Source organism: Aplysia californica, unplaced genomic scaffold, assembly GCF_000002075.1.
Source record: "Aplysia californica isolate F4 #8 unplaced genomic scaffold, AplCal3.0 scaffold00146, whole genome shotgun sequence".
NCBI lineage: Eukaryota > Metazoa > Mollusca > Gastropoda > Aplysiida > Aplysiidae > Aplysia > Aplysia californica.
In genome coordinates, this window is record NW_004797416.1 from 1,195,289 (window position 1) to 1,210,123 (window position 14,835).

Here is a 14,835-nt window from a genome sequence, read left to right on the forward strand (position 1 = left end):
GGGAGAAAGGGGAGATGAACACAGGTGAGAGAACAGGACTAGAGACCTGGAAAGGAAACGAAAGGAGGACATTTTAGAGAAGAACATTTTTTCTCCCCTGTCAGGTTTCAAACCCGGGATCTAATGAATAAGAGGCGAACGCCTTATCTCTAGACCACAAGAGCCCCCTCTAAATTCAATGAATCACATAGATCTAAAATTATGTAGGCCTTATCCATAAAAAAATTTACAGTTGTTCTAAGATCTTTTTTCCAGGATATCTATCAATTATAGTTCATAATCTATCAGGGCTACCTCCTCAGTACAAACATTCAAAGTTTGGAGAACTGAAGTTATTTTTCCGGGTCTTTCTCATATCAAAATTAGAGACTTCTTTAAGTTCACGGGCTGTTCTTAGTGTGTCAGCGATTGTATTCTAATTCCTGGTGGCCCAGCAGTCATCCTCTTCTAAAGCCCCATCTTTGCCACTGCGCATTCAAAAACAAATTTTGGTACTGCAAGTTCACAAAAGTTATAAGCCACCCTGGCAGAGGCGTAAAAAAGGTTAACAAAAAGACCCACAGGTGGGGAAGACATGAAAGAAAACGAGCTGATTTTTTTTTTTTAATCTCAGCGACCATTGTAAATCTTGTAGTTTAGGCGCCTTTATCGGTATGGAAGGAGAAAAGGTAAAATATCAGTACCAGTAGGAAAAATGTGTAGGCAACACTGATTTTTACACCAATATACTGGTGTCCAGCAAGGAAATAAAAAAATCAACAGAATCCGAGAGATACAAACATAAAATCTAGGCCCTACTAAATGCTGAATGTGGCGTAGTGAGCCGAACAAAGTCTCAACACGTCACATAGATACAAAGAATCTAACAAGTTCTAGAATTATGAACATATTATATAGATCCATATAATAAATATATTAATATTAAATAGAAATTAAAAGGCATTCTTAAATTATTTTTTTTCTTTCAAATATCTATTATAGTCCATAGTGTGTGAACACATAAATGTGAGAGATAAGTGTCATTTTAGAGTCTAGGTTTGACAACAAGAGGCTTTGGGATTTTGAGAGCATTTCCACAAGGCTACATTGTCACAGAGACTTGATAGTAGATTGAAATTACAAAACAGAAAAGGTCGCAATGAAAGCAATTTCTATCAAATTGTATGAAAAAGAAGAATTTTTAGGCTTTGTAGAAACACCCTTTAATCCCTAACACAGAATATTGTTGTGATACTCATAGAAAATACTACAACATTTCAGCATTCCACTCAGTTTTCATGAATTTACAAAATAAACTGAAAATCAAATATGCAATTTTGAACAAAACATTTCTACTTACCTTCTATTACCACACAATGCATCCCTACAAGTTACGCAAAAATGAAAAACGTTTAAAACACCAGCCAGAAATGAGGTAATAAAGATAGGGAAGCAGATCAAATGTCAGAAATACTTACTGTGAGAACATGTCATCTATGTCATCACTATCATTGTCATCGAAACTCTCCTGTAGACAGATAAACATTTTAAGGAGGATAAAATTGGAACAAAATAAAGAAAAGGAAAGACAAATTCATTGATCACACAGACTTTCTTTTTTAGATTTAATGGAAGTACATCGACACAATTACTACCATTTAGAATGAGTGAAAACGCAAGATACACATAAACAATAGAAGGAAAGAAAAGAAGTAGCTGCCTACCAGTGGTGCCCTCTAACCACTCACAAAAAGTAGACAGATTTGTGTAAGAATGACAACCATCCCAATCACTGACATAACATCAGAAACTGAAACGGTCGCCAGCATTGCAAAGTCACAAGTCACTGCAGTGCAGCACCCTTGTCTTTCTCAAAGATACATACCATGCCTAAACATCATATCCAAACAGTGCACATAATGCCACACACAATTTTTTACAAAAACAAAACAAAAGCAATAAAAACAAATATCATACTGCCGGGCATTCCTGAAAAAGCTCATAATATGCATGCACTAGAGCAACCCTGAAGCATTCTGAATCTATGGGAAGGAGGGGCTTGGACATTTTAAAACAGCTAGGGACGTGATAAGACAAATTATCCTGATCCTACACTTGAACCTATAAGTGCAGGCTTTGCTAGGAGATTTACAAGACCATAGACTGACAAAATTGTCCAAGTGGGTGGTTGGCGGGTCTTCTGGTGTGGTGTGCTTCTTCTTTCCAATCAAACATCTATCGTACTGATCTCCCCTTCTTCTTTTTTAAGTGACAGACAGACAGACAGACAGACAGACAGACAGACAGACAGACAGACAGACAGACAGACAGACAGACAGACAGACAGGGAAAGTGTATATGCGTATGAACGAGATGGCTGCTGATTGATAAAAAAAATTGTCCAAGACGGCCACACACTATTGCGATAAAAGTGGGTGTCTTAGACAGGTGAACGTCTTGGACAGTGTCATTACAATTTGTGAGGCATCTTGGTGAAGTCAGGCACTCGTCAAAATGATGAAATCAAAGAAATAGGCACTTTTCCGTCAATTTGGCAATTTTTATCAAATTTTTGGGTTTTTATGACCTTTAATGTCCGTACATTCCCCTGTTAATTTAACTGAAAAACTTAACTCACTTGAGCCTGAGATATTTTTCACTCAACAATTATTGCAGCCTGACACTTTTGGGGTATATTGAAGCGTTAACCACAAAAGGACTGTGAAAGCTATCATCTATTATCTATTTGTGGTGGCCGAATTTGCTATTCAAAAGGCTTTTTAATGGCTGCATCGATCGACATGCGGTTTTCGCCAAAATGGTCTTTAAAATATTCTTCAGATCATGGCACCCTTCGTTTTTTCATTTTTGAGACAGTTTTGCTGCAAAAAGCTAAACTTCTTTATTTCGCTGATCGCTTTTGTTGGCCGACGCTTTTGTCTCTGTAATCTTAGACAATCCGCTAGGTTTGTATATTTCAAGTCGTACTTCCGTTCGATACTATCGCGCAATACTGAGCACTATTTTAAGTGTGCGACCCATATAGATCTAGCCTCATGTTTTATTTTTCTACTTGGTGCTAAATTCGACTGCGATCCTTTCATTTGATGCCCATCTTCGCTTTTTCTGGACTCCTTTGTCAAATTCTTTTTCTTGCTACTGGGAACAACGTCAATAGATCTTAGATAGAATCTAGATCTAGACCTAAATAGCGCCTGACCATGCCGAAAAGAAAAAGAAGTTCTACAGTTGGAACCCCTCGAGCTCGCAAAGGTCGAGGTGGTCTAGATCAACAACAAAATGATGGGGACTCTCTAGATATTAATCTCCCAAAAGCATTCCTCTACATTGTCAATTCCTTTCAGTACGAGCGCTACTTTGGGGAACTGACGACACAGTGTACACACTGCCTGGCCATAAGATTTCCATATGAAACACAAGGTATGTTCTGTAGCAATGGCAAAGTTGATCTGCATCCATTTCCAAAACCACCTCCTGAACTGCAAATCCTTCTGTCTGGCGTGTCGACACTGTCCACTCACTTTCTGGAGAAAATCAGACTGTACAACAATTGCTTTCAGCTCACATCCATGGGGTATACCGATGCAACCCTCAAAGGATGGAATCCACAGTTCCGCGTGCAGTGTCAAGTATATCATTGCATTGGCTCTCTCCTTCCTGCCCCCCCCAAAATGAGCATTCATTTCTGTAAGTTTATTTCATGGAAAGGGATGCAGCCTCAGAGCGCAGAAACAGTCTTTTTCAAGTACTTGAACCTGGGATCATTTCTGATCTTCAAGCCATGTTGCATTGCCATAATTCATTTGTCATAATCTGAAATGTGCATATGAATTTGCACGCTCACATTTCGAATAGTCTGTAGAAGTGTCATGCAAAGTTTCGTGTGCCGAAGTTAATTTGTCAATGAGCTAGAATTTTTTTAACGCTGTCAGAGGAAAGCAAACAAGCTATAGACACTGCCTCTGTGATTTTGAAGACGTCGGTGTGTTCCTTTTTCAGTGTAGCAGCCCTTTCGTGGATTATTATTTTCTTAGTGCTTTTTTGTGATGGTGTAAGGCGAAATCCGTATTTTGTGATTGTGAAGGGCAAGACAACAATACACTAAAGCAATGTAGATCAAGAAAGGAGTTAATTAACTAAAGCAATATAGATCTAGAAGCCAGATATGACTGTGAAATGCTAGGCAGCAAGGTACATGTAGATGTAAAATGCCTCTGCGGCGCAGACCAGTAGGAGCAGTGACGCCAAGGCGTCGACCCCGAGCAAAGCCGGGTGCTCAGCTAGTAATTTTTAGAATGCAACAAGAGAAAGAAAGAAATGCTCTCACAGAAAAAGAAAACTGCATTTAATATGTCCGAACAGTCTTTATTTTATCAATATTTTTTAACTCATTCGCTTACGACTAAAGTGCCGTAAGTATGCTAAGCCGCCACCTCGAGAACCGACTTTCAATTTTAGCTTGGTTTCTATTCCAATCCATATATCCATGTTAAAATAAAGGTCATAAAATAATGTTGACTTCCGGGTCAAGCGTTTCCACCGAAAATCGGAAGTTTTGATTCAGTTTTGAAACACAATTTCGAAGTTTATGCGACATTATTTTATCGCGAAGCCCAAATTATAGCTCAGACACCAGACTGAGTACTTTTACACAACCAAATATATCATTATTTTGCTCATTAAAGAAATGTAGGACTCTTGTTTATAATATTGATACTATTGGACTCAAATTGCCAGTGCACTGTAATTGAGAAATCAATATTTTTGAATGTTAGATCTAGGCCTAGATCTAAATAGTCAAAATATTTTTTTCTCCCCAAAAACACTACTTTTTGGTAAAATAACACAAAAAGTACCACTCAAGACATGTATAGGTTTATTCAAAATGCAATTCTGAATAATTCCATATAAGATACGAGTGTTTTTTTCTGTTTGTGATCCTTTTTTCTAAATTATTTTTAAAACATTTTTTGTTCAATATCGAATGTCATGATCCAAATGTACAAATATTATGGAATGTATGTAAATAACTGCACATTTTTCAATATTTTCCTGTTCTATATACAGTCATGGTTATTTTGATGTATCATTTGACTAGGTGCAAACATATTTTTTGAGTTTCACTTGAGATTATTAATTCTTTATTTTCAAATTTTATCCGCAGCCAATCACAATTATGTTGCATAATCGCCTCTTACAGGACCCAAAGTTGAAAAATACACAAATAAACAATACAGATGTATTCTACTAACCATACTGAAAATGTTGGTACATAATATGTTGATATTTATTTGAATTTATGGCCCAAAAGACCTGTGAAATGCGCACTAATCATCATCTCATTTTGCCCTCCCGAAAAAAATACGTCCACAAGCCGAAAATAATACGTAGCGAATAAGTTAAATGGCAATGTCTGGGGGTTACATAATTTTGTTTTGTTCCCAATTTATAATAAAACATCTACCGCAATGCAGGGGTGACTGACTTAGTCCGTTACAGCTCAAGTTTTTTATGAAACTAGAGGGTTAACTGTGGGCTCGCCGCTTCCCGTAGTTTGTAACCAAAAAACATAGGAGATGCCAATCAATAAAGTGCATCCCACAAATACATGGGTTTAGGCCACTGGGCCAGTGGGCCGTCCCGTAAATACTTGGGAGTAGGCTCAAGTGAGTTAAAGGCACAAAATATGTAGATTTTCACTTTTCATTGACTCTCAAGCTATTGTAGTTACTAGACTTCGGTGGCCATTTTCTCGCTAATTTTACCTTTGAAACCAGATGACCCCCACATTTTTCAATAGTAAATATCACAACTTCTATTCAACATAGAAGGGTATTTTTTTTTTCATCGAAAGCAAGGCAACTGAACAGGCTTTAAGATGATACCAGTAACTCCACACACCCAAAAATTGACAAGCACCTGATTCCACCGTCTTGTGACACATTTAAGGAAAAAATATATGCAAGGAAGAAAGTGGGAAGTGGTCATTTGCACAGGTGGTTGTCTTGCACAGGTGGTAGTTGAAGCATTTTCGACTGTTTTTCTTACTAGTCTCGTCCAATGATCAAACAATTATACTAGCAACTGGGTAAAAAGATTTAAAAACAAAGGGCATAGAGCAAGTGAAAACAAAACAATAAAATAATACGGTAAGAGATTTTACCCAATTCTTCCGGCTGTCTGCTCTCTCCACTTGCTGCTTTGAAGGGGAGCCTGAAAAAAAAAAAATCAAATAAACACCACTTTCATTGAACCCTATGGGGTGATTCAGTTAATAATGGCCAGAGCAATGCATTAATACTGGTAAGAACCTGGCCTGCTTTTTTTATTTTGAGTAAGAGTCTTGCTGTAATTGACGGCACTTGCAACACAATAACGTCATTTGCGCCGAAGATCAGAGACCTTACGAGAGAGTTAAAAACACAAAAAAGAAGGAGGAGAGAAAAGGAGAGGAGGAAATTGATAGGAGAGACGGAGCAAACCACATCAGAGCACCTGCCAACCACCCACCTGGTCTGCCAAAGAGCCTGTTCCTATCATAAAAACAGAATTTAAAAAAAATAATCTGCATGCTTTAAAAAGTCCATTCTAAAGATTTTAATTAGTCGAAGAACCTGGAATGAGCATAGGGCAACAAAACTTTTCAAGGCATCCTGCTGTAACCATACTTTGGACACATAAAGAAGGAATCTTCTAGGCAGAACCAATACATGAACTATGAACTACAATGTAACGAAGTACAATTAAACAAATAATTGGGGGGGGGGGGGGTGTCAAGATGTGGGCACTCTCACAATTTCCTTCCACACTCCACAAATCTCTGTAACTGCCTTCATGCGTCGGTATCACCTGTCACATTTCATTATAGAATAAACATGGGAAGCTATCCAGTAGGAGCTGAGCTGTGCCTCTTGAAACCCAACCCACCTAATAAATTCGATTAAGTGAGAAACCTTTCTTTTTACTATTTTTCTCCTAAAAACCATATCTTTAGAGGGTGATCGATGAACAATAATTCAATAACATTACATTTTTTTAAAAACCAATAAAACAAAACCTAAACACCACTTAAATGCAGACAATCTTAAATAAAGACATTGGAGGTTTCAACTGAACATTGCCTCATGTTTTTGAGATATGATAATTGTCTTGCTCTACGACACACCCCTGAGACCAACCATCAACATATGTAAGGCATTGCGGTGAAATCATGTGCTCATCAAAATAATGAAATCCGAGAAATTGGCATTTTCGGCCAGTTTGGAATTTTTATTTGAATTTTTGTTTTTTGGCTCAACACCGTGTACACATCTATTCAAAAACACTTTTATGGGTGGATTTTATGGAAAAACGTTGATTTAAGGCAAAACAAAGTTAGATCTGCAGTTTCCAAGGACTCTTAAGCTTTGGAAGTCACCAAACTTTGGCCATTTTCTTGCTAATTTTACCTCCGAAACCATGTGAGCCCACCTCCTTCAATTGCAATTATCTCGACTTCTATTGAAGATAAATGGATAATTTTTTTGTCGATAGCAAGGCAAATGAACCACCTTTAAGAGGCTACCTAAAACTCCATAGGCCCGAAAATTTACGAGCGCCGGATTCCACTGCGTTGTAATACATATGCTCTCTGCCACTGACATTATTTGAGTCTTAGCTCACTAAGCACTCAGCCTCTTGAGTCCTTCCGTTCCCCTTCCAGAAAACTGAACATCATGTTCATTACTTGATGACATACACAGAATCTGGAACTTTGTTTAAAAACTCATGCATTCTCTCACATTCACCAAAAAAACTGAAAATTTAAGCAGAAGGTTGATTCTCACTCCACTGTCATGAAATATAATTAAATCCATGGAGTGAATAGACATGCTTTACGCCCCTATAAATAATTTACACCATTTAGGGGGAAGGCTAGTTCAACCCTGCCTATCAGGGCCAAATACTAAGGAGGAGGAGGAGGAGGAGGAGGAGGAGGAGGAGGAGGAGAAGAAGAAGAAGAAAGCTTCATTTCCACTTGTGGATGTGTGCAGCTTGCAGGCTTCTTTCTTGGCTTCAGCACTTCTAATTTGTGAAGCCACGGAAGTTTTGTTATGTACGAAACAAACCAGGAAAAGAACAAATACGTACTTAAGACTGTACCTGTACTGTTGGACCCTGGCGGTGGAGATGATATAAGAAGTGGCTGGCTACTATTGATCACAGAGCTGCTTTGAGGACTTGACTGAGACTGCGATGATTTTTTGTGAATCTGACAAAAACAAAATCAGGAAAGTTAACTTGATTGGTCACTCTGTCCAGAGAATTGTTTGACAATGTCAAGCATAACAATCAATCATTTAACATTACACACCGAAACAATGGCATTAAACACACAGTAAAACTTATCAACATTCTACAGGAATGGACATTTATCATAATTTGGAGAAAATTGGAAAATAAAACATTCCAATGCGCTGGGGTGATCATCCCTAACATTACGAGTTCCAGGTTGCAGATGGCCACTGTAATGGCAATTAGCTGTGAATATGTTGAATAAGCAGGTCTGGAGCGACTGGCACTGTTCTTACCAGGTCAGAGAGATAGGTGGCACAGCAATGTCACCAAAAAATGCCCTATGAGTCTACAAACGGGAACACCATGTGAAAAAGGACAGCACAAAGTCCTAGTCACAGGTGGAATTTGGTAACAATTTCTCCCTGCACTCCCAAGGTAGTCCCAAGACCTGGAGCTGGAGTGCTGAAACCTGAGATATTGGGCCACAATACCAGGTCATACAGCAAAAAATGACACTTGAGGATTGATAGTACTTATAGAAATGGTGCTTGCCCTGTGAGGACCCACCAGGTATGTGCAGTGCCGGGCCCCAAGCCTTGAAGAGGTTAAGAATCTATCTACCCCTCTATATGTATATAAACCAGTGATGTCTGTAGGCTTGTTTGGCAAGGAAGGAACAGCATACAGTATAAATACTCACCCCATCCTTCCTTGTTTTATCTCGTAAGGACTTCTTAAACTTTTTCTTCTCTATCCATCGATCTTGCGCTATTGAGAACGCCTGCGACACTGTCAAAGTTACTGCTTGTGCCTGAGGACCAAGAGGAAAAAAAATTAAAAACAGCAGAGGAAAACAAGACAAGATGAGATACGATAATCTTTCATGACCAACCTGAAAAACTTTGAGTATATATCACGGCTGTTAGGAAGCAGTACTTTAGTTCGCAGGCAGCCAGTGCGCTGTATCTTGTTATCTGACCCCGGTCAGGATCTGGACAATAGAGATGTATCTCATCTTATCTTATCATGGGGTCATGAACTCAAGGCCAGGGGAATTCCCCCCGTCCCGCTAACAGCGTTGTTCACTTCATTTTTAGGACAATTAACCCTATCTGTACGCCGTGTTTTACTATAGTACCCATACGACATGGGGAACTCTGTGCCACCACTTTCCAAAGAGGAAATTTACTCGTTAATCCAATCCGTACGCCTTGCATAGCAGTGTGTCAAAATGATTTTTTTAGAAATACTGAAAATTTCAAAGAGATCTCCGCACTAGAAGTATTCTAAAATGTGACGAATACAACCCCCCGGGTATTATAAAATGACCCCAGGGCGTATGGATAGGGTTAAACTCGCAAAATACGCCGATCTGTGACTTGGTCGTCATATTATTTTGAACGTTTGGAAGAAGAGGGAACTTCTACACTCACTGAGAAAGATGCAAAATCGTATGAAATAATGATAAATATATATATAGTATTCCAAACATGGCTCATATTTTAACATTGCCCTTGTGGGGTGTAGATTTATAAATAAAAATTTCAATCAAACAAAACTCAAAAAAATGTTCAAATTCACATAAAATACACCAGAAATGGGCAATATCAAAATTCACTTTGTTGTTTTTGTGGTAAGCCAACAGGTTTGGAATAGTGAAGAGTTGATTGCAGCATCACCTTTTTTATTTGTCGTAGGCACATTGGATAATACGCTTTGGATCTGACATGAGGTGCTGAGATAGCATCACAACTTTCAGCTGCTATTCAATATTGCGCATCCCAGCTCCTCTTCTCTCCAGCTTTGCCACAGAAGCATGGATAAGTTCACCATCCTGTTCCCCATGTAAAGCCAAACCAAACCCACGGGATGCAGTGTCTCAGGTATAATGACATGTAAGTTTTGAAGTATGTCAATGTGTGGTCGTCAGTCTTTTGAATTTGACACTGGTTGGCTGTGTGAGATGAGGATGCGAACGTCCCTAAATGCTTTGTTTTAATAGATCAAATTTTTCTCTGAGATTGTAAGCGGTGTCAATTATGTATTGGTTGTGGGTGTTTTCTACTGTTTCTTTTACAACAAATGCAGTGAGGTCTTTATAAATGCCGCTCATGATGTATTTGTGGCAGTGATCGCCAATGAAAGAGCGTCTGTGATATACCTGCTGTGTGATGTTGGGTGATTCAAGTATGGTGTCTAAATGAGAACAGATAGGGCCAGTCCTAGGGCTAAGAGGTCCATGCTCTAACTCAGACAACCTGTCTTCTTTCTCCGTCAGTTGTTCTTGATAGTTAATTCTCTCCTCTTCAGAGTCAAAAAGTACTATGCAACCTTCTAAATGTCTAATCTACTCCCCACGACTCCAGTTTTTGCCATATGTGCGTAGTGACGACAAAACTCCTTCACAGTCTTCCTCTGATTGCTCTCTTAGCTGTGTGTCTACTGAGTGTGTCCCTGCCTCTAGAAAACAATGGTGGTTCAGAACTATACCCAGAACGATATGAAGGTATGGCGGTGCAACTTTACGGGTTCAATGTTTATATTTGGGAGGTGTAAATTGTGCTGAAAACGAGCGACATTATCTTTAAGCCATGGCCATATTTTTTTTAACGATTGTGGTCACGTTTCATGTTTGCCAAAAAAACAAGGCAGAAAACATATTTGTCGACATGTCCCCAGTTGATATTTGGTTGTGAGGCACCACAAACATGGGTAAGTACCTTGAGCAACAGAGAGGCCATCGATTTTAGAAATAAAGACATAGTCCCCAAAAAGAAAAACAATTATCTTCTTCCCCTCCCATTCTAAATTCGAAAGCTTTTCAAGCTGAGGCTCCAGTGGAAACATGCATACCCTAAGATTCTCATAGTTGTCTTTGATTTTTGTGCCATAGCGACGACAAAAGTGTTGACCTTGGAATTCGGTTTGTCAGTATTAAAAATTTGCATTGTAAATGTCAAGCCACCCCTTCCATGATCCCCCAAAATTTAACCCATATTTCATCCTCTGGAATAGTAGAGTCATGCCATGTAAGTTTAAGTGTTTGGTTGTGATTGTGTTGGTTAAGGAGTTCAGTAACAAACTCACCTATGTGTGAATATCTGGCAAACTCTGTCCTACATTTCTGTCCCAAACTATCGACAAAATCTACTTGCTCTGTGAGAATGTTGCCCTCAGATATTCTTTTCATGGCCTCTCTTTGTGCTCATTGGACATTGATAGGCCAGCTTCTTTCAGAAAGCGCCTCTGCTGGCGTAACTGGCTCCATGGAAGATAAGTTGTTTCTTTCATTGCTAAAATTTCTTCATTTGTCATTTGAGGTGTGCAACTGAACTCGGCTTCTTCACAGACTTTGTGTCTACATGGTCCCTTGACTCTTTTCAGATTGTTTACATGTTCTGTGACTATGTTGTCATCGGATGTTCCTACAATGCTTTCCCTTAAACAAAAACTAATTTGGCTGTCTTTCATTTTGTGCTCGTTTTTGCCTGCAATAATTGTTTCCTTGACTTCTTCAGTTGTGCTACAAGTATTGACTGCCCTCCTGTCTCCTGGAGTTGCTGTGAAGCTGTGTCACTGTGTGTTGTATCTGGTGTGAGTGTGTGTGCTCTAGTAGGGCTTCCCAGCAAAACCCTCCGACTATCTGCCAACATTAAAGGATTCTGATTGAAATTATTGAAAACTTCCTTGCAGAAGACTTATGATAGACCAACCGTAGAAGGAGGTGTTTAAAGTGAAACAAAAGCTACTTACAATTTTTGTTTTCGGACACAAGAATGCATAGCACTCCATCGTTTCATTGGTTGTATTGCGAGCAATGTATGCAAAAACTTTATCATGGGTCTTGTCAGCAGTACAGAAGGAAATTCTGAAAGAAGAAACAAGAGTATGTGATTAAGACGAGACACTTCTACTCTTAACTGGAGACACAAAGGAAAGCAAACAAAATGTGTTGTTAAGGTAGGTCCTATATTGTTACTCTAGCCAAACCAGTCTGCATCAGGTCCAATCAAAATTAAGGTTTTTTTTAGTTTTAGTAAGATAACGGCGTTCGCAACTGCATAAGGTCATATGAGGGCCAAGAGGTGGATGTCAGCAGAGAAGTCCAAACAGGGAATCAGGCTTACTCTGATCACCTCTATAGCCTCAACAGCACAAAGTCTGTTTCCACTGTCAAGGCACCCCGAAAATAGCAGTTCACAAGAGAGTGACGAACACACAAAAGAAGTAGAGAAAAATGACGACAGTAATGATGAGGAAAGAAAAAGCAGTAGTTCCCCCTATGTTGCTCCGGCCCTGTATGAGCATGACATTGATAAATCAGCCCATTACAACTCTACTGTCCACAAGAACATGATAATATCCTCTCTTTCGGTATGGCCTAAAGACAACTTTAGTCAGTGGCACTGCGCTGGCGGGAGAAATTAAGTTTTAAGAAGATTTATTAACCATAGCGTGCTCTGAATACAGGAAAAATAGATCAGGAGGAAATTAACATTAAACAAGAGCAAAGCCCTGGTCAGCAGCGCATGGATGAGAGCAGTAAGTCCTTCTCACAGACCTACATTGAATCCACAAGATAAACACTGACATCAACTTTTCCTTTCCCCTCCTGAGGGGGGAAAAAACTGTTATGGTACAGAAAACCATTCTCCAAATATTCAAGACACACACAGGACAAAACTTTTCCTTCCCTCACTTGAGCATGAAGTGAGTATATATATATCTCTAGTTTTAGTAAGAGTTTTACGACACTTGCAACACAATAAGGTCATATAAGTGCCGAAGATTAGAGATTTACAAGAGAGTAACAACACAAAAAAGAAGGAGGGGAGAGATAAGGATTATAGATGTTTGATAGGGAAGAAGGAGCACACGCCAACCACCCATATAAATATATCTATAAGGAGTAGATAAAATACAGGCAAGCATAGATAAGTGTCCAAGAGGTGAACCAATATCATCTGTTCCACTACCCACAAAGAAATGAGGGATAACCTCAGGCTATGGGTCTTTTTTGGCTACCAAGGGTCAGAGCAGTTTTATTTCTTACAAAACCTTCTACATTTATCTATCCAAAGGAGTCACCATGACTAGTGGTTTAAGCTTCAACAGTTTATTCTTAGGCAGTTATCATAATTTAACATTGTATACAGACTATGTTGGATATCCACATTTTCTGCTTTCAAATTACATCTTCAACTACACCATGGAAATTTAATTTAACTTCTGCTTTTCAAAATTTCTTACCTTCAAGCACACACTTTTTACTCTAGTCTACTTCCTTCCAACGAAAACTTGACTTATCAATTTCCCCTTTATCTAAAAATGCCACGCTTTAAAAAAAATACTCTTACAAACATAACATAAAGAATGACAACACTCCCTGTATACAGCCATAATGGCAAAAACATGTTGTGCTACTGGTATTCAATATTTCATTCAACTGCCTTTTAGACCTGATGTGAGAACAAAGAAGAACACGTTTCACCTGTATATAGATATATCAAACATAACTTGATTCGTCATCATGTCCACCATGCTGATGCCTCGAGGAGAAACTGTCAGCGCTGTTTTCTTCAACTTGTTACCGGCAGATTTTGCCTGTTGAAAAAGACAGGCAAAGAACTTCCATTGATTAACAAACTGAAGTGAAAAAAACATTTTTAAGGAAAGAATGACCATAAACAGAAACATATAATCACACTGTTGCTACTACTAAACAGAGAAATGAATAACCGCAATGTCTGTAAAAGATGATTACAGCAACAAAAAAATACTCAAAAACCAACAAAAACGACAACCCGCACACAAAGACCAAAAAAATTAAAACAGAACAACAACAATCAAATACAAAAGCAAAAAACAAAAGAATAAGCCAAAAATCAGAAACAAAAACAAAAACAGAAAAAGAACAAGTACCACGCTTGAAAGAGAGCACACAGCACAAGGATTAATGTTTAGGCTTTACAAACAGAACTGTGGACGCCCAGACACATGATAATAAAATAGTAATAAGTTCTATAAACATGGCGAAAAATGGCGAATCAATAATAATGCGTATGGCATGCAACATTAGCCGCCCCATTCCCTTTTCATGAATATTCCTCGTCTAAAAGTGGAAACCTTGCAACTTTGCGGAAAAGAGCAACAAGAGAAAAAAAAGAGCCTATCAGGAAGACAGACAACAGGAAAGGGTGGGGTACCATGATCGTCAATGTCTGCTCCAGACCTGACACTTTTAAAGAAGGAGAAACTCTAACACGACATAAAACCAATACAAAGGAAAGCAAACAAAAATCCAACTGACAAAACCAAACGTACACACAATGATTCTCATGCACATACAAACAAACACACACACACAAACAAACACATACAAACAAACAAACACACACCATACACACACACACACACACACACACACACTACACAAACACACGCCCACACACACACGCCCACACACAGACACACACACACACACACACACACACACACACACACACACACACACACACACACACACACACACACATACACCCGAACACACACACAGAG

General features: G+C 38.8%; 1 protein-coding gene across 3 annotated transcripts in view; it reads right to left on the reverse strand.

Annotated features, from left to right (window-relative positions):
- LOC101851346 (low density lipoprotein receptor adapter protein 1-A) overlaps positions 1-14,835 on the reverse strand; it is a 25,801-nt gene that overhangs the window by 3,766 nt on the left and 7,200 nt on the right. For 2 of the 3 annotated variants that reach the window (XM_035969459.1, XM_005097116.3), the window contains exons 3-8: positions 13,769-13,881; positions 12,031-12,145; positions 8,978-9,088; positions 8,131-8,251; positions 6,164-6,213; positions 1,458-1,507 (exon numbers count right to left, since the gene is read on the reverse strand). In XM_035969459.1, coding sequence (XP_035825352.1) covers positions 1,458-1,507; positions 6,164-6,213; positions 8,131-8,251; positions 8,978-9,088; positions 12,031-12,145; positions 13,769-13,881 — 560 coding nt within the window. The remainder of the gene's footprint in view (positions 1-1,457; positions 1,508-6,163; positions 6,214-8,130; positions 8,252-8,977; positions 9,089-12,030; positions 12,146-13,768; positions 13,882-14,835) is intronic. The other variant, XM_005097117.3, reaches the window with a different exon arrangement.